The following is a 23448-nucleotide window of genomic DNA, read 5'->3' as shown; positions in this document are numbered from 1 at the left end:
CCAGGAATGTCCCTGCTGCCCTGTGTTACTGGGCCACGGCACTCATCACAGGGGTGGTAGGGGCGTGCATATGTTGGCTTTTCCTGCATTGGGCCCCTTCAATAAAATATGGGGCTAAATAGGGAGCAGAAATGCACAGATGTGGAATGTAAGAGATATAAGGAAATAGACAGAGATCAAAGATGGGAGCACTCAGTCCACTGGTGGGGAACATGAGGGAAGTTTTCATGGAAAAGGTGACATTTGCTTAAAAAGCAGAGATTATTATGAGAGTGCCATAAAGGTAATGACCTGGTGGCGTGTGTCCATCAGGGCCTGGTTCAGCGCCAGGAGCAGAGTGCATGCTTAATAAATATTGGTCCGATGAACGACATGACCTCTAAAATGCATTTATGACTTGTCATTCAACTTCTGTAACTCATATAAAGGTAAAATTATTTAAATGAGAAACCTCTACTTGCCGTTCAAGGAATGTAAATGGATTTTAAAGTGGTGTCGGAAATAGCAAAGGCTATTGAGTGCAAGGTGCTAAAACACCATGAAACTCAATGGCCAATGGTGTGACCGTGTCAAGGTGACATGGCTTCCGGATGGAGAAGAGGTCTTCGAGTTGTTTCACCTGCAAAAATAGGTGGAGCAAAGAGGGAAAGCACAGACCCAAGCGAGTACATGTCAGTGTGCCTGGAGGTGTTTGCTCAGTACCATTGGGAAACACTTGGGCATTTCATTTATTATGGGAAATCATTTTTATCCCAAGTAAAAGTATTTGTTATTGAACTTTTATGGAAAGGCCCTTTATATTTGGAAACTTTTAGGGGAAAGAAATCAATCCATAAATATTCTATAAATGCCTAAATGTCTTTTTGTTCCTTCTTCCTCCTCTCTGCCTGTTTATTCTATGATATTAATAAATGCAGCATTTTAATGAGCTTTGACCAAATTATCTTCAGAGGGTTGGTGCCAGGTGTTCTGTGGAGACATGTAGCTGAAGCTCCCAGTTTCTGGGAGGAAGTCTGTTCCTCATTAGCTGGGATAGCTGAGTGTGCAGGGGCCACCTGTGGCTGTGCACCACGGGCTGCCCGTCTCTGCCCTGCTGTGGAGTCACCACAGGGCTTTCATTAAAAGTGTCAGACAGTTTCCCTGGAGCAAGTGCTGATGAAACGTCACATTGGTGTCTCTGGAGGAGCAGCTCTGACACCTACTAACTGTCTCTGACAAATGGTTAAGTAGCTGTTTCAGCTTGGGCTGAGGAAGCCCGTATCGTCTGCTTGAGCATTAAGCCCAGAGCACGTGCCCCCTCATGTTCACGGCTTTTGAGGAGACAGCGTGTTCTTTAACACTGGCAGATTCCTCCCTACCACATGCCCTGCAAAGCATTCCCAGAGTACAGCGGTCTTTGTAGAAGCAAGAACTGTACAGGTGCATTTTGGTGTCCTTTAGATTTGGGCTGTCTAACGTCTGAAACCCTCTTCTAGGATGGAGCGGTGCCTGTGGTATGTCTTGGAGCAGGGCTCAGAGCCCGCGTTCATTCACAGAAGCTGAAAAGCCAGCCCTCCCTTGCTGAGCACTGGCAGTTAGGGCGTGGGTGCTTGGCTGGGCAGAAGCAATCAGATGCCCCCTCTGAGGCCTTGACATCAAGTGAGGCAGAAGCAAACACAGAAAATTCCTTTGGAGGCGGCCGTTCTCAGGGCCCGGGGCCAGGTGTGCCTATGGGGCCCGTTTTCCTGGGAAGCAGAGGCCACACCTGACATTTCCCAGTGTGAGATATTGATTGAGATTCTTGTACCTGTGTCTTCCTAAGCATTCCTTGGTTTCGAGTGCTTTCTCAAGCCAGATTAGGGAGTGTTTGCAATGATTCTGAGAGCCATTTAATATTATTTTAATGAATGTATTTTCTGCTACTTTCAGACAGGGGCCACTTTCATTGTTTGTAACTGACAACTCGAACTCATTCATTTATGTCTGTGGCTTGATTGCTGCCTACTAGTCACTGAGACCACAGCACTGACTTCAAAGCTCTGGCCAGGCATCTAAGCGCCCAGGCCTCTAGTCAGTTGTATGGAATCTCCTGTTTCAGACTGACCCTTAGCCATGCATCTGCTCTTCTCTCTCTCTCTCTCTGTCTCTTTTTTAAAATATCATCTTCCTGCAGGCTCCTCACATGGCAGTCTCTCTAGCGATGTGCAGTATCTTCTGGTTATTAAATGAATTAGATGTAAGTTCAGCGACCTGAATGGTAGGACAGCAGGTCAAGAGGCCTGAGCACTCTCTGCATTAGGCCCTGGCCTGGGTCTCCTTGGCCATTTGCTAGAGGAGCATCTGTCCTTATGCCCCCAATTAATTTAGTGCACGCGGCTTTGTAAATCGCCAGTGAGCTGCAGCGGCAGGCCATGTGTTCCCATCGTACGGACATTATAGAGCCATTCATTCTTTCCCTGACAGCTGCACTTCTAGATCCTCCTGGCAAACCCAGCAAAGGGGGAGAGAATCTTTACATGGTAACTTTCTGGGTCCAGCTTTGGGTTTTGGATTTTCTCACCCTATTTATTTATTTATTTATTTATTTATTTATTTATTTAGGAAGCTGTGTGAGATAGGATGAAAAAACAAACAAGTGAGGTGGGAGAAGTAAGAATTAAGCTTTATTTATTTTTTTAAGGTAAAAACTTTGAGCTGAGTTTTTGGAATTATACTTTTGTATGTTTGTGAGAACCAAAAATGTAGCATAGTTTCTCACAATGTACCAAGTATAAAGGATCATCCATGTTTATGGCCACTCATTCCAAAGCAGTTTTAACTCCTAAATGGCCACGTGTATGCTTTTTCTCACTTCTCTGACACTGTACGCAAGCCTGTAAGGTATCATAGGCTGCGGTTGTAGAAGAGTCTGATCTGTGTTAACTCGAAGGGAATCTAGGAGGGAAACAGAGATGAGCTTCTGTTCTAAAACAAACCACGAGAGTGTGCTTTCACACGTGGCGAGTGACTACCTGCTTCTAGACACCTGTGTGGTCATGGGCGCTCCATGCGGCACCTGGGTTGAGTGTCCACCCCAATCTGTTGATGATGTTAAAGTTTCAACCCTTGCAGGACGTGTTCTCCTCCCGTATTCCCGCAGGGGGCTTCCACGTGGCTTGCTGAAAAGAGGGCACCCCTTCATTCTTTCAGTCGGCGTAGTTTTATTGTTAGAGAAGTGGGTGGCTTCTGTCCACGTGGCGTCTATCGCTTCTGAGATTCATTTGTCTGTGACCAATGTCTGTCTTCTCTTTCCAGGGAAGAGCGATCCTTTTTGCTTGCTGGAGTTAGGCAATGACCGGCTTCAGACACATACCATTTACAAAACCCTCAATCCTGAGTGGAACAAAGTTTTTACATTGTAAGTGTTTTAGCTTCTGGAATATGCGGGGGCGGGGGTGGCTTGGATGTAGAGACCAATTTTCCCTGATATGTTTGGGGCAGCCTGAGGCTCTTGAGTGGAACTTTCTGTCCATTTTTATGTGCCAAGAATGAATTTTATTGTTTTTTTCCTTCTGAAAACCTTTTATCCTTTCATTTTTATAGACTTTAGTGTTAATAATAGAAGAGACCATTTGGAACTGCATGGGAGTGTTAAAGGAGGCATATAAAGCCGATCTTTTAGTGACTAAATTAATCTGGGAGTAAATGGAAGCTGCCCTATATGCAGATGAATTCATTCCTGGGTTAAAGAAAATTACAAATGCGGACCCACCTTAAATTCAAGGAGCTTCTATGTTACATCATTATTTTAAGGCCTGAAGGCTTATATGCTGCCAGAGTCTTTTGGGGAAAAAAAATACATATTATCTGTGATTCCTCAAAGACTCCCAAAGGCTCCTTGCATTCCAGCTAATCTGAATGACCTGCTCCATAGTGATGCCCTGTCCACTGTCAAACTCGGGCATTTAGGAGGCTGAATGTATTCCCTAGTTTGCCGTAGATTCCAAAGCACCTGAGCATGCAGGGGTGGCCCCTGTCAAATTGGGGTGAAATAAATGGTGGTGTTCTATCTTTACAAGGCAGAAGAAATGCTCTGTCTGGCTTATAACTGAAAGAGTAAAGTTGGTTTTCAATGGTGTTGATGGTTTCCAAGTAGATAGTTCCCAAGGACCCATGACAAGTGGGTGAACTCTGCTAAGCAGGTTTGCAAATGGGCTCATGCCAGAATCTCTTGTTTGCTGAAGATATTTCCGAGGACCACAGCTCGGCTCCAGTTTTGATTGTAGCTGATGTTAGGCTTCAGGTCAACATAAAAAATGTTTCCAAATACGATGGGATTTTTAGTACATGGTATTTCAGTGATAGGAAGCTCTCCAGGGACCTCAGCAAATAGTGATTTTGATCACTTTTTTTTTTAAAGTAAATTCTTCATTAATTTAAATGCAGCCTTATTTTTGCTCTTCTCACTTGGAAGCTACTTTGAAATCACTCTCCTTTTACTCTCCTTCTGTCTCCCATTCTCACTTCCTCCCGTTTATTTAACAGTCCTATTCTTGATGCACATAGACATGGGAAATGTCATGTAGTTTAAGAAAGTTGACTTTTTGATATGGATGACTGAATCTTGTATGATGGAAGGTTTGGGAATATAGTCAGTTTGATTTAATTTTTGGAATTTAATTAAATGGTAGTTTTATACTCTAAGGACATACAGACTTAATTAGTGAAACTGTGTTTTCAGATATTCACGGTGCTGACTTCACGCGTGTGTTTTTGTGTATAATACATGGTGTGTTTCTTGTCGCAGTCCTATTAAAGATGTCCATGATGTTTTGGAAGTGACAGTGTTTGATGAAGATGGAGATAAACCCCCTGATTTTCTTGGAAAAGTCTCCATCCCCTTGCTCTCCGTAAGTTACATTTGTCAATACACGGCGTATGAGTCATTTTAGAGTTGACAAATTTCTGTGGTCCCGTGTTGCTTTGTCTTTGTCAACCTGGGTGAAAAATACTCCTTCTGGCTCTGGCAAGAAACAACTGTTTTAGTCCTTATCTTTATCAAATATTTTCAGTAGTTTCAGATATAAAGTAACACTATTTACTGTATCAGTCGAATATGATTGAACCAACCAAAACATTTTGACTGGTCATTTAATTCACTCTCATTCTTTCCATCCTAAGATGGGAGTTCCTCTTTGGTTTCCAGCACTACTTATCTATGACTGATGTTCCATTTGTTCATAGAAACGTATTTGTATTTCTGTATTACTTTCTCCTTACTGCCCATTTCTTCAAAGATGAATTGCTGGTAACTGCACAGTTTTTCTCAGTTCTACTAAAGATCCTTTTCTCAAAAGTTGTATTTGTCTTTTTAGTAGTCATGTTTGCTTTCAGTCTCAAAAATTGCTTTGTGGAAGAAAGCAGAGAGCCTCTCTTGGAAAAAGAGGGCTGTCTCCAAAGCCCTGCTAAAAACCAACACACCAGAGTAAGCTAAGAGCTGGAAGTGAGGGGTGGGATGGGCAGAGGTGGGCAAAGGGGGAAAAATTGGGACAACTATTATAGAATAAACAAGAATAAAAAAAAAATCACAAACCCTTAAAAAAAAAAGAAGCATACCCTATAAAATTCAGAGGAGAAGGCAGCAAATAAGGACCTTACATGGGCAAAGGAGGAACATTAGGATCTGAATTCACCTGTTAATTGGACATTAATGTTTGTACCACGTGTCCTCTTCTTGAAGACAGAATTTCAGCTCCTCATCCAGCCATTAATACAATTTGTTGTAGCATCCTGATGGTCTTACCAGTCAATAAGACTTCATTTATTTCCTCCCAGAGATGTATTGTTCCAAAACTATTAGTGCACTATCATGGCGGGAACAGCCTGTAATTTAACCACGAGATTAGACCAGCTCACTGATTTTTACTGAGGGGGCGACGCTGTACCTCTCCGCCTCTCTCCTGGCTCTGGTCACTTGGTTAATTTCTCCCCAAGTTCTCGTAGCCCTGATGTTGCTCGAAGAGAGTGGCAAAGCAGCTGCTTCTCTGCAGAGCCAGCTCCTGCCAAATGCTCCGTGCCGTCGGCAGCAGGCCCTGCCGGCTCTCAGGGCGGAGAGGCTAATTTGGGATTTCCTCCTTTTTTTATTACAACTTTGTCAGTTATTCCTAAAAGAACACATGTAACAGGAACACGGAGCAGAATTTTAGAGGGGCCTGAAGGGGCGAGAAACAAAGACTGTCCTTCACACGTGTTTCCTTTCTCTCTCCTATATGTATTTTTGGCATTTCTTGCCCTGTTTTTGTAGGTAGACCTTTAGTAGCGTATTTTATTCCTGGCTGGGTGAACACTACTCCATATCTTTTTTCAGCCTCCCCGTTTTGCCTATAAAAGCTTTGTGTATTTGGTCTTTCTGTAACACCAACAAGTTGACCAACTTTCTTCCTCTCCTCCCTTGTATAATATCTATGTGCTGTTGACTTAGATCTAAGAAATTACCTCCAGCTACATCAGGTTTGGGGTTTTTCAACCTTAGCACTATTGTCATTTTCAGATGGATTGTTCTTTGTTGCGGGCTGTCCTTGGCATTGCAGGATGCCAAGCGGCATTCCCCACCTCTGCCCACTAGAGGTCAGTAGCATCTGCCCACCTGCCACCGTTCTTACAATCAAAGATGTGGGCAGACGTGGGCAGACGTGGCCAGAAGTTTTGAGGGAGGCAAAATCACCCCTAGTGGAGGACCACTGGCCTAAATTCATGCAGTATTCAAACTATATCCTTTAAAATGTGAGATATTATAGAATGGTTAGTGAAAGACTCAGTTTAAATTCAAGCAGCTCCCAGCCCCCTCAACTTTTTCCAGGTCGCTAATAAGTGGACCCACCATCTCTGCACTCATTTTGTTTGCTGAGTACCTCCCCAGGGCCTGGTTTGTGCCAGGAATTGTCTTTAGATGATAATGCTCTCACCACACTGCACTAAACCTATCTCCTCTCTTGGAACTTGTATTTTGGTTGCAGGAGGCAACATACAAACCAAAAAATAAAAAAAACCAAACCCACAAAACAAGCAAACAAATGAAAACCCAAAACCATAGACAGTATGTAAGATGCTACATAGAATGTAAAGCAGGGGAAGGGAATGTCGAGAATATGTGTGAGGGGTGGGGGTGCAGTTTGTCATGGGCTGGCCAGCGACAGCCTCACTGAAAAGGGGCTGTTTGAGTGAGAACAGAAGGAGGTAAGAGAGAAAGCCATGTGGATGTCTGGAGAAACTCTTCCAGATGGGAAATCTTCAAGCTCAAAGGCTGTAATTTACGGCCTGGGCTATGAAATTCCAGAAGTAGCATGGCAGAGGGAATGGATGGGATGGAGCAAGTCAGGTGGGTAATGGACACAAGAAAGGACACAAGGAGGGGGTGGCCTGGGAGAGAGAGGACTGAGTAAGACCCTGGTAGCCTGAAGTTTGGAAGACTTTGGCCCTTCTTTGGTGGTGAGGGGAAACTACTTGAGTTTTAAGCCATGCAGTGCATGACTTGATTTGCGTTGCTTGTTTCTGATACACAAGACTGTGGCACACGGAGAAATCAGCCCAGGTCCCAAAGGTCTCTGGTGGACAAAGGCAGTGGGGCCTGAGCCACATTTCCTGTTAAGGACTTTGAGGGGCCCAAAATGTTGAGCTGAATAAGATGCTTTAGCAGCCATTGCACGGCGAGGCTCTTCCAGTTCAGAGTAGTTTCCGATCCCTGGACCAACACTTTAGGAAAGGGATCCGCTCTTTCAGAGGATCTGTGTGGGGCCCATGTGGGATCTATGCAGGATCTTTTCCTGCAGCTTGCACTCTCCAGGTGAACCGATTCTCAGCCTAATGTGTAGATATGAATGCGATGTACAAAATGCCAAAGCACTAAGCATCTACAACAAGAAAAATTTTAAGTTGATCATTTGAAATTCACGTAATTCTATCTTGTGATTTAGAGGGTATTTCAAAATTTACTTATTTAGATCTAGGTTTTTAAAAATTTAATATTTATTGACTAATGCTTAAGTAGCAAACCCTGTGCTGTGCACTGACCATGTATTAAATCATAAATTCTCTGGCAGCTTAAAGAGGCAGATTTTATTATTATGACCATTTACAAATGAGGAAACTGAGGCACAGGAAGGATTCTGTAAGCAATGGAGGCTGGAATTGAGTTAGGCAGTGTCCTATGGGCCTTAGCTCCTAAGACGATGCTATCCCATTCGATTATGAAAATATTGGTTGAAACTTCAGAAATAAGCATTAGAAAGATAACTCATAGATTCTGTGTTCTGTGCCTCTTAGAAGAAAGATTTATTTCTCTGCTTGCTTAATATGAGAGGAAATCATAAAAATGGATTCATCATTGCTTCAATATAACATCGATAGGATATGGAACAGTATCTGATTATATCTTACGTTATATTTAAAAACAAAAATTATATTTCTTGGAGAAGAGTGTGAATAATTTTTGTGAGAGTACATTTTTCAAACTCAGTCATAAACTAAAACTCGATTTATACTTTGGGAGAAAATGCAAACTACCTTTTTAAATATCTAAGCATAAGATAGAGAATGTTCTTCAACTTTGAATCTCTCTCAAAATGGTAATGTGCTCAGTGCCTTTCAGTCTGTTAGATAAGGAGCCTGTTGTGAATTCACTACCTCTTTTAATCAGGGTGAACGTGCTAGCTGAGTATTGGCTCATTTAAAACCCATGTATTAAAATCAGTGATTTATTCATGGCGGCAAATTGTCCAGAGCATATATGTATGTTACCCACACATCAGAAAGGAAAGAATCCAGGCCAACAAGCTATCCTTATATATATATATATTTCCTTTCTGTTCAACTTAAAAAAATTGTTTTTAAAATAATTTCATAGATACGCAAAATATTTTACACATAATTAAAAGAAGCAAGAATGTGATTAGGTTGAATTACTGAAGACTTCTAATATTTGCCCATTTCCACTTTATTCCTTTAATCTTCTAATCAATAAATAATATAGTAAATAGGCATTGGAAAACAGTATACACACTGTAGAGTTTTAAAACATTTCCAGCATAGATACCATCTCCTAATAATTATCTGATTGCATAGATTTAACATTTCTATCCTCAGCTAAGCGACCCTAATTTTGTCCTGAAAATCTGGTGGGATTCTTCCTATCTAATAGGCCCTTCTTTTTTATTTAAACATACGTTTACCCTCTCAGAATTATCTAACAGGCCAAATTGGGAAGGCTTTGAAAATCAGATTCCTGTAAAATAAGAAGAGCATTTATTTATTATAATTTCCTAATATCTGCAGTGTGATGGGTGTTACATTTCAAAACAAATTCGAGTTCCCCGTGCAGTCCCTGCCAGCATGTGAGTCTGTGATCAGAGGCGCAGGCCTCACACGGCCCTTGGCTTTCTTTGTGAAGCCATGTGCACATGACTAGCTGCCCCAATCACAGCTTCACTTACTCGGTTTTATGGGACAAATTCTGTGTAATGGCTCTTACCGAATAAATGTCCATGCAAATCTTCATTTGCATTGCCCATCAAGGATTTGCCTGGGTTTCACCTATGATGAGATTTGCACATTATAATAGAGACATTTACACAATCGTTTTTTGTTTGTTTGTTTTTTTTAACTGAAATCTTGGCCATGAAAATAAATAATACCAAGATTTTACCTTGTATTAATATTTATACATGTATAACTACATTTAAAAAATTAAGAGTAGTCCCAATGTAGGGCTAATATGGTGATTTTTTTTTACCACGAATGTTCAACTCTCCTTCCTGCCTAATTCTGGTTCAGCGTGTTCATTGAAATAAATAACGGAAGATAAAAGAAGGCAAACTTCTCCATCTGCCCTGGAAACCATGCAAGGGTGTCTTTGAGGTGCTGGAGTTGCCAGGAAGTGTATGTGATATGTGGAGCGGAAGACACTTGGTTAGGACAGACAGGCTCTGGGACAGACAAATGGCCAGAAGGGTTTCTTTAATGTGCTAGAACAAGAAGACGGCATGTATAAACCTGAGCATATCACACATGACAGTAAATGTTGAGAGATTAGACTTTGCTATTAAGTGGAGAAACCTCTTACAGTGATTCAGAGTAAAATGTAACTGCTGCTTCTTTGAGACACCTCAAACATAGTCCTACAGAAACGGGTGAGCAAAATAATCCCACAAATGTAAGGAAAAGATAAGTCAAACATACGGAGGAGGGTTTTATGGGTTAAAAGAGTCAATTTCATTACCAATAAGGTTATAACAAACCTGACCCTTTGTGTGAATAATTTCCCGTAGAAATGCATGTATATAAAAAGTTTATGAAATACAGGAAAAACATTACAGAAGTCCCAAGTAGCTAATGTAGATAGCAAAACTGCAGCTATAGAATTTAACAATAAAATAGTATATATAAAAACTGTGGATCAGGGCCAAAAGTAATATTCAGAGGAAATTCTTAACTTGAATGTTTTTTATAATTAAACAACAAAGGTTGAAAGTCATTTAAGCATGTCAACCAAAGGAGCTAAAATAAGATCAAACGAAGAAAATTAGAAATGAATTGATGAAGATAAAAATTAGCAATAATGTAGACGGTATATAAACAGTGCATTTGATAAATCCAAGGACTAGTTCTGTAAAAAGTCATTACACAGGCGAATGGATCAGTACCATTAAAGGCTTTCTATTTTAATCAATAAGGAAAAGACATGTCAACCTAGCAGAAAAGTTAATTTGAACAGGAAGACATCAGAATAGTTAAACTAATAATCATATGCATGGCTCATGCTTTATTCACACATAATTATGATTATCAAGAGTGTAGATGATGGAGCCAGATTGCTTGGGTTGGCACCCAGTCTTCTTCCTTAACTGGCTGTGTGATTTTTGGTAGGTTACTAAACCTCTCTGTTTCTATTTTCTCCTTGATGAAATGAAGACAATTATCATAATACCCACACTGGAGGTCTGTGGTGAGGATGTAAAGGGTTTGGCAAATGTAAAGTGATTACAGTAGAGCACATAGTAAGCACATACAGTGTAAGCTATCATCTTCTTCATCACCTTTGTCTGAGTAACTTAAATTATCAAATTATTTTAGGCAATCAGATTAATAACTATAGTAAAGATTTTTCATTAATGGTGATGACTAAGGATAGAGATAGGACTCTCAAGCGCTACTGGAGAGAGCAGGACTTGTTGAAGGTACCTTGATAAAATGGATTAAAATTTAATATACACGTATCTTTGAGCATTCATATTCTAGGTCTCTGTTTTAGACAGTCAATGGAGACTCGAGGAGAGAGTCGTTACCCATGGTCACACAGATGCTAAATGCCAGAAATGGGAATTGAATCCAAGTCTATCTGGCCTCACCGTCCTACCACGGCCCGCTGTTAATAAACATATGAAAGAAAATGCTCAGTCTCATTAGTTATTAAAAAAGCACATATTAAAACAACCCGAGGCCATTTTATTCCTATGAAATTGCTGTATGTTAAATAAAAATGCCTACAGTTGGCAGAGTTGCAAGAAAATGGATGGGCTTATTCACAGAGGCTAGGAGTATAAATTAACACAGTATTGTAGGAGGGAAAAAAAACATCAAAATAGCTGTACCCTAGGACACTGAATTTTCTTTTGGCTGTGCTTTAATTGTCCTGTTTAATGGAGGTTTTAAAATTATAAAGTGATAGAAATAATTTTCTGATTTCTAAGTATAAATACTAAACAGTTCTTGACAAGAAAATTATGTTTTGCTCTTATTTCCTGTTACATAATGCTTACCTATAGGAGTTTGGCAAATTGGGATTTTATAGAACTTTTAATCTTATATTCTAGCGTTTGAAGCTCAGTTTCATAAAGACTGTGTAAAATACAATGAGGATTAAATTAAAAGATGTGGAAAGTGAAAATATTTAAAATTTGTTCTTTTTGGTTACCATTTCAGTGTTTAATTATGATACTCAGTATCGCAATGCACTGACCCGTTCGTGAATGAAACACATTGCGCCTACAAAGTAGTACATTCCTCTTTCCTTTTTATTCTTTACCTTTTCCCAAAAGATATTCCTTATAGCAGACAGACTGAAAAAGTGGAATCAACCAAATATTCATCAACAGGAAAATTCATAAATTGTGACTTATATATATTTTGAACATTATATAGCAGATTAAAGAAATGAGGTAGATCTATATGGTAATACCAACTATTCTATATAAAATCATATTGATAAGATACGAAATGAAGTTGCAAAGTACATACAGTTTGACCCTTAGACCAAAAATTTAAAATACTTTTTTCAAGGATATATTTATGAAAAAAACCTCTCAATAAAAATTTGGGCAGGATGCATACCAAATGTCTCTGTAACTCCCATCCAGGGGAGGAACTGTGGTATTTATGGAAGTTCAAGGTACTTTAATTTTTTCTTTTTTTCAATCTTTTTACAAATTTTTAAACTTGTAATTTACGTATTTTAAGACAATATATACTAAACTGCCAAACCTAAATAGCCTTAATTCTCTGTCTTTAATAGCTACTTTAATGTCCCTAGGTGGATTCTGTGTTTTACTGACACAATTCTAGGATATTGAGAAAGAGGAAATGATCATTTACCAAATCAAAAAAAAAAAAAACCATGAGACAACAAAACTTCTTTTACTATAAAATATTTCTTTTTATACTGACACTTCTTGTTCTTCTGTTGACCTTCCCGAACCCTTAAGAAATCATGGAAATTTTAAGATAACAGTACAATGCCCATGGGTTGAAGCAAAGCTAAATTGGACGAGAGTCAGCTTGGCAAATGGTCACGCTGTTTTTGTATTTATTTCTTTCAACTTTCACACCCACAATTTATTAAGTGAGACTGTGGATAAAAGAGGAAGCTCCGAATCCTGTTTGGACACCGTTTAGGAAGGGAACCAGATCTTTATGGGGCACCCCCTTCCTTTTAGCCACTGGCCAGGAAAGCCGTCTTTCTGTGTGAGACCTATTCAATGCGGAGAGGTGGGGTGACTTTGGCCAGGAAGGTGACCTCTCCCTTGTAAACTGAAATGGCTCTGTTTCCGCCCCCCCTCCCCACCCCCGTGACTTATTCAACTCACTTCCACCCCTGTTTATAAGCACACTTGTGCTGGATGCTTGTAGTGACAGCAATAGTCCTTTAAAATATGGCTCAAATTTCATGGCCTCAAATTTCCTATGTTATTTCAAATCTTTGATCATTGACAATCCCAGGTGGAGCTTTTGGTCAGCTCCAATTTTGCTGATGTCATTTCGGAGTTAACAGGTATGTCTCTGGCAGGCCCGAGGTTTAATCAATACGTATATGACTACTGTGTGTAATAAAAGCATCACCGCTGTCCATTCTGAACAGAAAGGGCCTTAATGGGAGCCAAGGTATTTCCAAATGATGCAGGAAATGTTTTTCTTAGACACCTTACAAGCGGGGGTCCACAGCTAGATTAGTGTGTGGGACTGATGTGGCATGCCTGCCAAGACAGGATGTCAGAGGGATTTTTTTTTTTGAAGGTTTGTCAGTATTTTGTACATTTTAAATATTTTTGGATTTTTTGACCTCAACTTTAGCTACCTGATTTATTTAATTTGCATGTGGCCCTGGCTGTGAAACCCTGGTCATTTTATTAAAATTGGTTCCTTTATTTATTTTAAGATCATATTTTACTAAGTTTTTTATTGTGGAATAATTTTTGGATGTACAGAAAAGTTGCAAAGATAGTACAAAGTTCCCAGATACCATTTATTCAGTTTCCCCTAGTGTTAACATCTTTTATAGCCAGGATACATTTGTCAAAACTTAAAAAAAAAACACAAAAAACAAACAAACAACCCAAAACTGACATTGTACATTACTGTTAACTAGACTCTGGTCTTTATTTGAATGTCACCAGCTTTTCCAGCATCTTTTCTCTGTTCCAGGGTCCCACCCAGGGTACCTACCACATTGCATTCAGTCATCTTATTTCCTTAGTCTTCTGATTTGTGACCGTTTGTCCCCATTTCCCTTTTCCCATGACCTTAGCCATCTTGAGGAATACTGGCCAGGAATTGTGTGGAATATTTATCATTTTTTAAAATAAATAAAAATGTATGACCTGTGAGATTTTTGAAGGAAAGGCCATGTGGGTGTAGTAATAATTCCTGCCACTAATTTTCCAGTAGTGTAATCAGTTTGAGCGTGGTAATTGTCGCTTTATCTTCTTATGAGTCATAACAGCACTCTGGAATTAGAAGTTGATTTAAGCTGATTTTAATGTTCGCTAAATATGTGCTTCATCTGTGTTGTACTCTGCATTCTCCACTTTGTCAGTTTGCTTAGTTTAAACCCCACAGAAAGTTTCTGTTGTATCTATTGCTTATAACAGATTCGAGATGGGCAAACAAATTGTTACGTACTGAAGAATAAAGATTTAGAACAAGCTTTCAAAGGAGTTATTTACTTGGAGATGGACCTCATATACAATCCGGTAAGTTTAACTGGGCCATATCTTCCAGTTTCACTATACTTAACATGAAAGGTGACCAGTCTAGAGATGTAAATCAATGTAAAATGTGTCAAAATTATTGCAGATAGGAAGAAGGAGGAACTAGGGGAGAGACCCAGGGAGAGGGGCAGAGGGAGAGGGAGAGGGAGAGACAAGTGTTTTAAAACTCAGCCATCATATTGGTGTTCGACATTCCGGTTTTCAACTGGCATTAATCCTATTTCTCTGGATCATTGAGAAGAAATGAGATTATCTGTACAAAGGATGTTTTTGTAAGTGGAAAGCATATCTTCGCATGCAAGGTGTTACTGGTGAAAAAGTAGTCCAAAACTTTGATGTGAAGGGAAGTTTTCCTATTTAAACACTTCAGTTTCTAAACAGAATTTCATGAGCCCAGTCTCTGCAGAGGTTTAAAATACCTCCACTGATTTGCAAACATTCTAGAGTCTTCCAGATTCAGTCTGACCCACCCAAGTGAGGCTCCCGCAATGAGATCCCCAGAAACACATGTAGGGCACAGGGGTGGCCACGGTTTTTCTGCTCTCCCCCCTCCCCAAGGCCTTAGGGTCAGATGGGGTTGGTTTCCAGGTTCTTCCCAGCCATTAAGAAGAAAAGGAGAGAAGAGAAACCCATAGAAATGCCTCCCTTTCTAACCACGATGTCTTCCTAGATCAAAGCAAGTATTAGGACCTTCACTCCCAGGGAAAAGCGCTTTGTTGAAGACAGCCGCAAGCTGTCCAAAAAGGTGGGTCTCGGTGGGAAGCTGGCTTGCTGGTACACTCAGCACGCAGCACCTGAAGTCTTTCTTGTCATTACTTGCTGGCATATCCCCTTCCCTCTCTACCGCCACTCCTCTCCCCTCTCCTCCTCCTCATCCTCCTCCTCTCCCGAAACAAAGACTTCAGTCAGCTTAATAAGAAGGAAAAGACTTAAACCACCTCTACTGGATAAAACAGGTGCCAGCCCTCCATTCTTCTCCGGAACCATTCCTATAGACAGAAATTCCTAGCCTCAAGCCTCTGTAAGTGTTCTCAGGAATCTACCTGTCCTGCCTACTTTCCTTTCATCACAGCCTTTCTGTCTCTGTCCTTCACATCTTCAGGGAGGTATTCTGCCCAGATAGTTCCTAAAGAAAGTGAACCCTGTGGATCTTTAGTGGCTTCCAGCATCAGACTCAACACGCTTCTCCTACCACATGTGTGTCGTCTAGATTTGGGATGTGTTGGCACTTCGCCACATTTTGAGTGGACTATCTCTCTCTATGCCCGTTGCCCTGAATTCCTCTGCCTTCATTTCAACCAGAAGTGAAGGTCTGAGCCCAGTAGCGGAAGTTGCACATTTTTTTAAAAACCATGACTTTTACATTTCTTTCCAGACCCCACCCTGTCCTGTTCAGACACTGTTCAGGATTTCACTCGGTACCTATTGTCCCTCTTCAGTTGTACAACAAAGAACAAAGTGTCCCCTTTTTAAAGCATTTATTACTTCCACCACTTCCTGTGGGGTGAGCAGCTGTGGATGACACAGAACAGTTAAATATAAAGGCGCCTTATCATCCTTTTGTTTCCCATGAACTTCTGGGTGCACTTGGGAAAGGCCTTAAACGTCTCCTGAAGGGAGCATCCACATGTTTTGCTTTGGTCTGCAATAACATTCAGTGTAATATTTACTTTGTGTAATTGGAGTAAACCTCATATTTTTGTATTATTCTTATTGCCTTTTCTCTGTTTACTTGAAAGTTAAAACCTGAGTTGAGGTAGGTGGGGTAGCTGCTTTGCAAACAAATTGAAATGAATCCGCTTACAACTGGGAGAAAAGACATTTCCTTTGCCAAACACAGACCTCCACGTGGGGTGGCTTTGGGCTCTGAGAGCACCAGGGGGTTTGGGGCTGGCATCCTGGGGTACGTTAGGGTCCTTCCCACGTGCCTCTTACCACTAGGTGTCCCCCGCTACTAGGTGTCCCTGAATTTTCATAAAATTGAAACTTGTGCTTAGGGTGCAAATACTACAAAGCACTTACTATGTGACAAGCACATTTCTAAGCATTGTAGTTCTCCCCACAATCTTCAAGGTTGGTGTCAACCCCATTGTGTACCCACAGAGGTTAGACACTGGCCTGAGTCACACGGCCAGCAGACGGGAGAACTGGATTCCTTTCCCAGAGCTACCCTTTCTTACAGACTTCTGGACTCGATGAGTTAGAATACCTGTATGCTTCTACTATAACTTATCCACTTTCTTCTAAACTAAACAAGGTAGACAGACACTTGGTCCCATTCCCTCTGTCTGTCTGTCTGTCTGTCTCTCTCTCTCTCTCTCTCTCTCACACACACACACACACACATACCCGAGGCCCAGCCCAATTTTGTGATGAACGTTACTGAAGCAGTTTATTCTCTACCAAACGTGCCTTGAAATGCATTGTACTTCCCTGTCCTCTACCGGCGATTGTATTTTGAAAGGGGATTTTAGAAGAAGTATGAGGGCTTTGCTGTTCTATTTTTTAACTGGCAGCAACACAGAATACAATTTAAATGACCAAACTGCCCGATCTAAAGAGAATATTGGGAGTATTCAAATCCAGTTCTCGGTTCTCCATTTCTTTTGATCAGATCTTATCAAGGGATGTGGACCGTGTGAAAAGAATCACCATGGCGATCTGGAATACAATACAGTTCCTTAAAAGCTGCTTCCAGTGGGAGTCCACGCTGAGGAGTGCAGTAGCGTTTGTGGTAAGCTTCCTTTTTCATGCTCAGATTGTTTGCTCCTGAGTCCTAAAGCCAAAGGCGGATGGGCTTCATTTTACTGACATGACATGGAGTGATGTGCACGCAGCCTAGCTGCCGTTCACACCTGTGTGGAAACTTAAACACAAGTGGTATCCATTTCTTTTTCTAAAATACATTACGGCGTAGGTCATTATGTAGAAGATACATTTGTAAGATAGTGTAAGTCAGATGTACCCTCAGAAATTGCTTGATTTACCCAAATCTTACTTATATACTCCCTCTTGGTAGGTTCAAGAGAGCCGATGGTCTGTATTGTTTTAAAGGTTTCTGTGGTGGTGTCGTAACCATATTAGTCTATTTCCTGCTTTGTGTATCGCTCTCTCCTTCCGTTCCAGTGAATGCCAGTGATTTTTGAAAAATGGCCATTGAGAAACCACGACTAAGTTAAGACAAAATTGCTCTAATTCTTGTTTTAAGTAAACCATTCACAAACTTGGATATGAAAATCATTTATTCACATCACGTGACTTGAGAAATAACTGCTTGCTACATGCTACAGGTTGACTCAGCCCCGCAAAGGAGAACCACTGATATATGTGGAATGCACTTCTCACTGATAACATGGGCCCGTCCTTATAAGTGTAACGAAATTGCAGAATCTCAGAGCTGCCAGAGATCTGCAAACCACCCTAGTCAACCACTGAGAGTCCTAGAAACGTGGGAGGACTTGAAAGCTGGCACCTTGCCCTCTACATCTCTGGGCGTTCTCCTTCACTTGTAAAGGGACTTGTCTTTGCTCAGATTGGTAGGCTCAGACATGAGAGGAGAAACCAAGTCTCGCGACTGCTAATTTTGCACATTTTGTATCATGCCATTCATTTCTGTCCTATGCAAAGATCTCAGTAGGGCCTCATATGACGTGTGAGTGGTCTGAGTCATGACCCCAGGTCATGAGCACGGTCCTTCTGTCTCCTATTTTCTGTTGTCAAGGCCCTTTCCCCCCTCAAAGGCATAACCTCATTTAAAAAAAAATAGCCCAAGATGTCAGTGAGTTCAAGGTCACTCCAGCCTTTATGGTTCCCACCTATAGAGCAAGTATATCAGCTCTTTCAGAGCCTTTGTCTTTGTCATTGGAGAGCATTTTGGTTGGTGTAGCTAATGTTAGTGTTTTGTTGCTTCGGGATGTAGAGGCCTTATGATGGCTGCAGCCTCGATCTTCAATACATTTTCTCCGTGGGTCTGAAGTTGGTAAAGCAATCGGCATTCATAAAATCATTACCAAAGGGTTTATTAATTAATCCATATCTGCCTTTGTCTTGGCATTTATTCATCCATTCCCCTTTCTCAAGTTCTCTTCCGCTGAGGGCTTCCTGTATTGGTTCCTCTTCACCCTCTCTTCCTCTACTTCTTACCTGAATTCTAAACATTTTCCGTGGGACTTTCTGTGTGACTCTGGGCAAAAGAGGAAAGTCACTACAATCAATAGCTTCTTCCATTCAGCAGCCCAGCCAGCCTCCACGGGGAGGAGGGAATTTTCTCTTCCTTGAGCTTAGTTTCTGGCACTGTGATTTTTAGAAAAACAGATCTGTTGCCCTGGGTTATGTAGGAGAATGACAGAAATGATTAATGGGCTGCCGGCCTGATCTGAAGAAAGATTACAACAAATGAATAGAAATAGTTTGTCTTAATGGGCACTTCTGATCGGGAAGGGAGCTTTGGCGGGGGCCACTTCTACCTCGTCCATTCCCTCTGCCAGCCGTTCTCGCCCTCTGTCTCTTTCTCTCTGTTGTCCCGAAAGTACTGGAATGAAGAGTGCTCACTTATACGTGTTTGGTTTACAGTTTTAATTTGAAACTCTCCATTTGTCTCATGCTTATATTGACTGCCTGCAGTGGATCTCAGAGATACTGCAACTATAGAGGGGTGCTCCCCTCGCTAAGCTAGTGAAGTGTAATTTTATTAGAGAATGTTTTTGTAATGACATCCCTGATGGGTCATTCCAGAACTCTGTCTGCTCTTAAAACAAGAGCAAATAAGAAAATGCATTTTTAGGATAAAATTTAAAAAATACATTTAAACTTCTGTATTTTATTATATATTTAAAAATAAGGGTATGTGTAGCCAGACCTTTATTTTGAGGGGGCAACATTTTGCTTTCATGGATCTTGCCCCCAGACTAACGTTAGCTGCTTATAGCTAACATCATTGGTACTGTAGAACCAATTATAACTATGGATTTTCTGGCTTGTTTTGGTTTTTATTGGGTACTTATATTTTATAAACCCCAGTATTATCTATGAAAGACCCAAAGTTGTAGTTTGGCACAAATGCATTCGTTTTTTTCATGTGACAATAAGGCTTTTACTTGACAGATGTCATCATCAGAAGATTATTTTCAATAGCAAAGGTCTCCTAATGCTGTAAAAAAGGATTGCACTTATGTAGTTTGGGTTTTCCGCCAATCTCTCAGGCACTATACACCTAGTGCAGCAAGGGAGGCAAGTCTGTGGGGCATTGATGGATTCCTTATTTTATTAAATTTTTTCTTGGACGTTTGATGTTAAAAGTAATCTAAATCCACCATATATCAATGGGCATCTTCATAAAGCCATGGTTTTCACATCTGTGAGGTTTTTCCTGAAACTTTTTGAGTGTAGAAAAAATGAAGAATGTATTCTTCAGAGTTGACGGGGTCTGCAATATGATACATAATTTAAAGCATCAATCAACGCCCCCCTACCCCAAGAAGGTTAAAAATGCAATTCTCCACTTTCTCAGTGATATCCCATGTTTAACATGTACAAAATCCTTTGCATTTAGAGGTCCTAGAATTTTGAGAAATAATTGTCTATTAAACTTCAAAGCAACAGCAGCAGTAATAGAAGTGATCCTTCCAACACACAAACACACAGAAGCAAGAGGCACTTGGGAAACAAAAAATATCTCTGTTGAATGTTTTGTGAGTCCAGTTTAGGCAAAATTTTATATGAGAGCGTCTGTCTCTGATCCCTTCTGTGGACCAAAGAACATTCTGATTGAATTTGTGTTGGTACAAACAACCACTACAATGAAAATTTGTTGTCAATGTAGTGCTGGTCAAATGTTTTTTTGATGCTTTTAGATATTTATGTTAGCTGTTCCTAAAAGGATAACTTTTTCTTTCAGTTCTATCACCAGTTTATTCACAATTAGATATACCTACCTTTGATTAAACTTTCAGTGTCTGTTTCCACAATCACTGGAAGTCACAATTGCCCGTGCAAAGCAGGCCTCACTGCCTGTTGGTAGGTATTTGTGCAGTTGTAACTCAAAGATTAACAGTATTTCCTTAAAGATGGAAAAAATCCACAGTTGCAATAATCATTTTGCCTGGAGAAGATATTTCGTAGACATCTTAAATGCATGCATATACATGTTTATATGCAAAATGTATAAAAACATAAAATGGTTAAAATATTTGACAGTTTATTATTTGGTTTATTTAACATTTAAGATGATTTCCCCAATCTTCCTTCCCACAGAGGACTACATAATATATTTTAAATAATATACAGCATTTTTTTTATAAGAACAATCCATTATTGCAAATTGTGATTAGAATTTTTACAACATAATTGCACCTTCTATTGACAACTTCTCAGGCATTAACTAATTATTCCATTTAATAAAATTACAGTAATTGCATTAAAAGATTATCTGTTGAAAATTTAAAAGGACAGCCTTAACAATTTTAGCATATTTTCATGTTTATAATTCCAACTTTATAATTGAATTTTACTTCCAGGCAGAATCACGGCTATGCTGACTAAAATCAGTTGGTATTTTGGGAGTGTCCCAATTTTAACTAGTTTGAGTTACATTCTTATTTTTTTACTCCTTGCCAGTCTTTACTCAGCCCTGTTAGGTAATAAGTGAACAGTTAGCTCACCCTATTGTATTAGGTCCAGGCCCCACGTGGGAGCCCTCTGTCGCTATTGTGCCTCCCGTGAGCTTCTGGGTGGGATGTACTTGCAAACACACTTCCTATTTTCTGTGCCTGTCCTGGGTTAGGAGCCATGGTCTTTTGCAGATTCCAGTGAATTCAGTCTAGTTCTACTGTCCAGAGAAACCCTACTATGGATTTGAACTTGATCCTGATTTTGAGATCTTACATCATAAAGAGGAGACTCTGGAGAGCATGTCACCTTGTGACCCAGCCAACTCTAGATCACCTTCTTCAAGCTTGCCTTCCTCCTCCCTCCCTCCCTTTCCACAGCGTCTCATACACTGTGTGAGATACACAGATACAAAGATGAATTTTCCTATGAGAGTCATTGCTCTTACTCCTTCTTTCCCTCTCTCCCTAGCACCCCTTCCCACCTCCTTGCTGCCCCCTACTTTCTTTCCTCCACTGTCCTCCCCTTATATTTGACACCAAGGAGGTAACCTTTTAATTATTAAATCACACCATAGGAAAAATTAAATTTTCCCTCTGGAGATCAAATTAGATAATAAGCATACTAATATTTGAAAAGTATGAAGTGAGCTACAAAGGTGGGTGGGACTTATATGATCAGATATGAGGCCTTGCCAACAACCTGTTCAAGAAGAGGGTAGAAATGCAAACCCTTGTGTTATATGCCATGAACTAATGGTCAAGAACCAACTATTTCTAGGTCTAGTTAACGTGCATGGAACCACCAAATGCAGAAGCAGGTGAGTCTATATTTAAGGCTGTGATAGTACTTTCCGTGTTCGACCTAATACATGAAGATCCTCACATGAAAAATAGGCCAGTTTAAAAAGCAGCCACAGGGATGTAGAGGACATCTGAGGGGATATAGTCAATAATGTTGTAATAACTATGCACGGTGTCAGGTGGGCCCTAGACTTATCAGGGGGATCACGTTGTAAGGTATACAAACACCTTATCACTATTTTGTACACCTGAAACTAATAGAATGCTTTACGTCAACTGTAACTGAAAAAAATATAGATCAAGGGGATTATTTGAATGACCAAAAACTTCAGGTTAATGTCATGTGCTAAAAAATTATTTAGTGCAACATAGCCATGGGATGGAAGGGTTGTTGTAGGACACTGAGCTGCAGGATTGCCAAGGCCCAGTCTTTCATCTTTGTGTATGTCTTTACTGCCTATGATAGTGTGGGGTACGTAGCAGGCATCTAATCAATGCATCTTGCAAGAGTGCTGAAACTAGTGAAACTTTTTATTCCAACTCCTCCTCCGACCATAACGGCCTATGGACCCCACCAGGGGGCAGAATCCATAGACAACCTAACAACTTCATCATAATTGTGTCCGAGGTGCATTTTCCTAGCTTTTTCTTGCTCCTGCCCATCCATGGGATGGCGCTAGCCAGCAAAACAGCCAAAAGGCAGCCCTCAGTTGGAGACCTGGGGGAAGAGGAAGGAACCTGGCAAATCTGTAACCCTGATCAACAGGTCTTGGATCTGGGGAGATTTAATTTTGGATTTTTACAGAGCTGAGTACTTTTCTTTCCCTTTCCACCAGTTTCTATGTGTGGTACCTGGATGTGCCAGCATTTTTGTATAATGGAAAAAAATTGACAAGAATATTTAGGGAAAAAAGAGATGGAGGAATGGAAGAAGGGCAACGGGGGGAGGGGGAGAGAGAGTGAGAGCAAGCGAGCAAGAGCAAGAGAGAGAGCAAGAGAGCACTGGTGTGTGCGAAAAGTTACAGCCAATTTCCTGCTTTAGTTTTGACCTGTTGAAAAACCATGCCCAACACTTATCTTTCTGGCTAATTCAATCCTGCCTTTTTTTGTGGTCTGAGCTTTGTCATTTGTTCCTAAGCTGTCATTTTATTAGTCTATCTGCCTGATCTTTGGGGCTCCCCATCAGGTGGTGTGTGCCCTCCTTGTCTGGCTGGGCTTGGCAAGCGATGGCCCTTTTATTGCTGTGCGATGCAGGCATGCTTGCCGGGGTAGCCTGTAATTAGACCCACCACAGGTGACAGTTACAAGAGAGCCTGGTAATCATTCCAGCTGCCAGATCTGATGTTTATGGAGGGAAACCTTCTTTGTGGTCTAGTTAGGCTTTACTAGGCTGGGTTGTGCTTTGCCACTTGATTTATGATTTAGGAAGGTGTGTTTTGATATCTCTCCTCCTATCCTGGAGTTGTGGCATTGGCTTTTTAAATAATAGAGCCAGTTTTGAGGGGAAATATTTCATTAGCCTGATATTTTCTAGCTTTCACTTT

General features: G+C 40.6%; 1 protein-coding gene across 6 annotated transcripts in view; it reads left to right on the top strand.

Annotated features, from left to right (window-relative positions):
- The window catches only part of MCTP2 (multiple C2 and transmembrane domain containing 2), a 145109-nt gene that overhangs the window by 79029 nt on the left and 42632 nt on the right, over positions 1-23448 (top strand). For all 6 annotated transcript variants that reach the window (XM_053913355.1, XM_024561680.2, XM_024561681.2 and 3 more), the window contains 5 exons: positions 3274-3376; positions 4766-4868; positions 14376-14477; positions 15166-15240; positions 17110-17229. In XM_053913355.1, the coding sequence (XP_053769330.1) occupies positions 3274-3376; positions 4766-4868; positions 14376-14477; positions 15166-15240; positions 17110-17229 (503 nt within the window). The remainder of the gene's footprint in view (positions 1-3273; positions 3377-4765; positions 4869-14375; positions 14478-15165; positions 15241-17109; positions 17230-23448) is intronic.

This window comes from Desmodus rotundus, chromosome 10, assembly GCF_022682495.2.
Source record: "Desmodus rotundus isolate HL8 chromosome 10, HLdesRot8A.1, whole genome shotgun sequence".
Classification (NCBI taxonomy): domain Eukaryota; kingdom Metazoa; phylum Chordata; class Mammalia; order Chiroptera; family Phyllostomidae; genus Desmodus; species Desmodus rotundus.
This window is presented reverse-complemented; position numbering and strand designations above follow the sequence as displayed.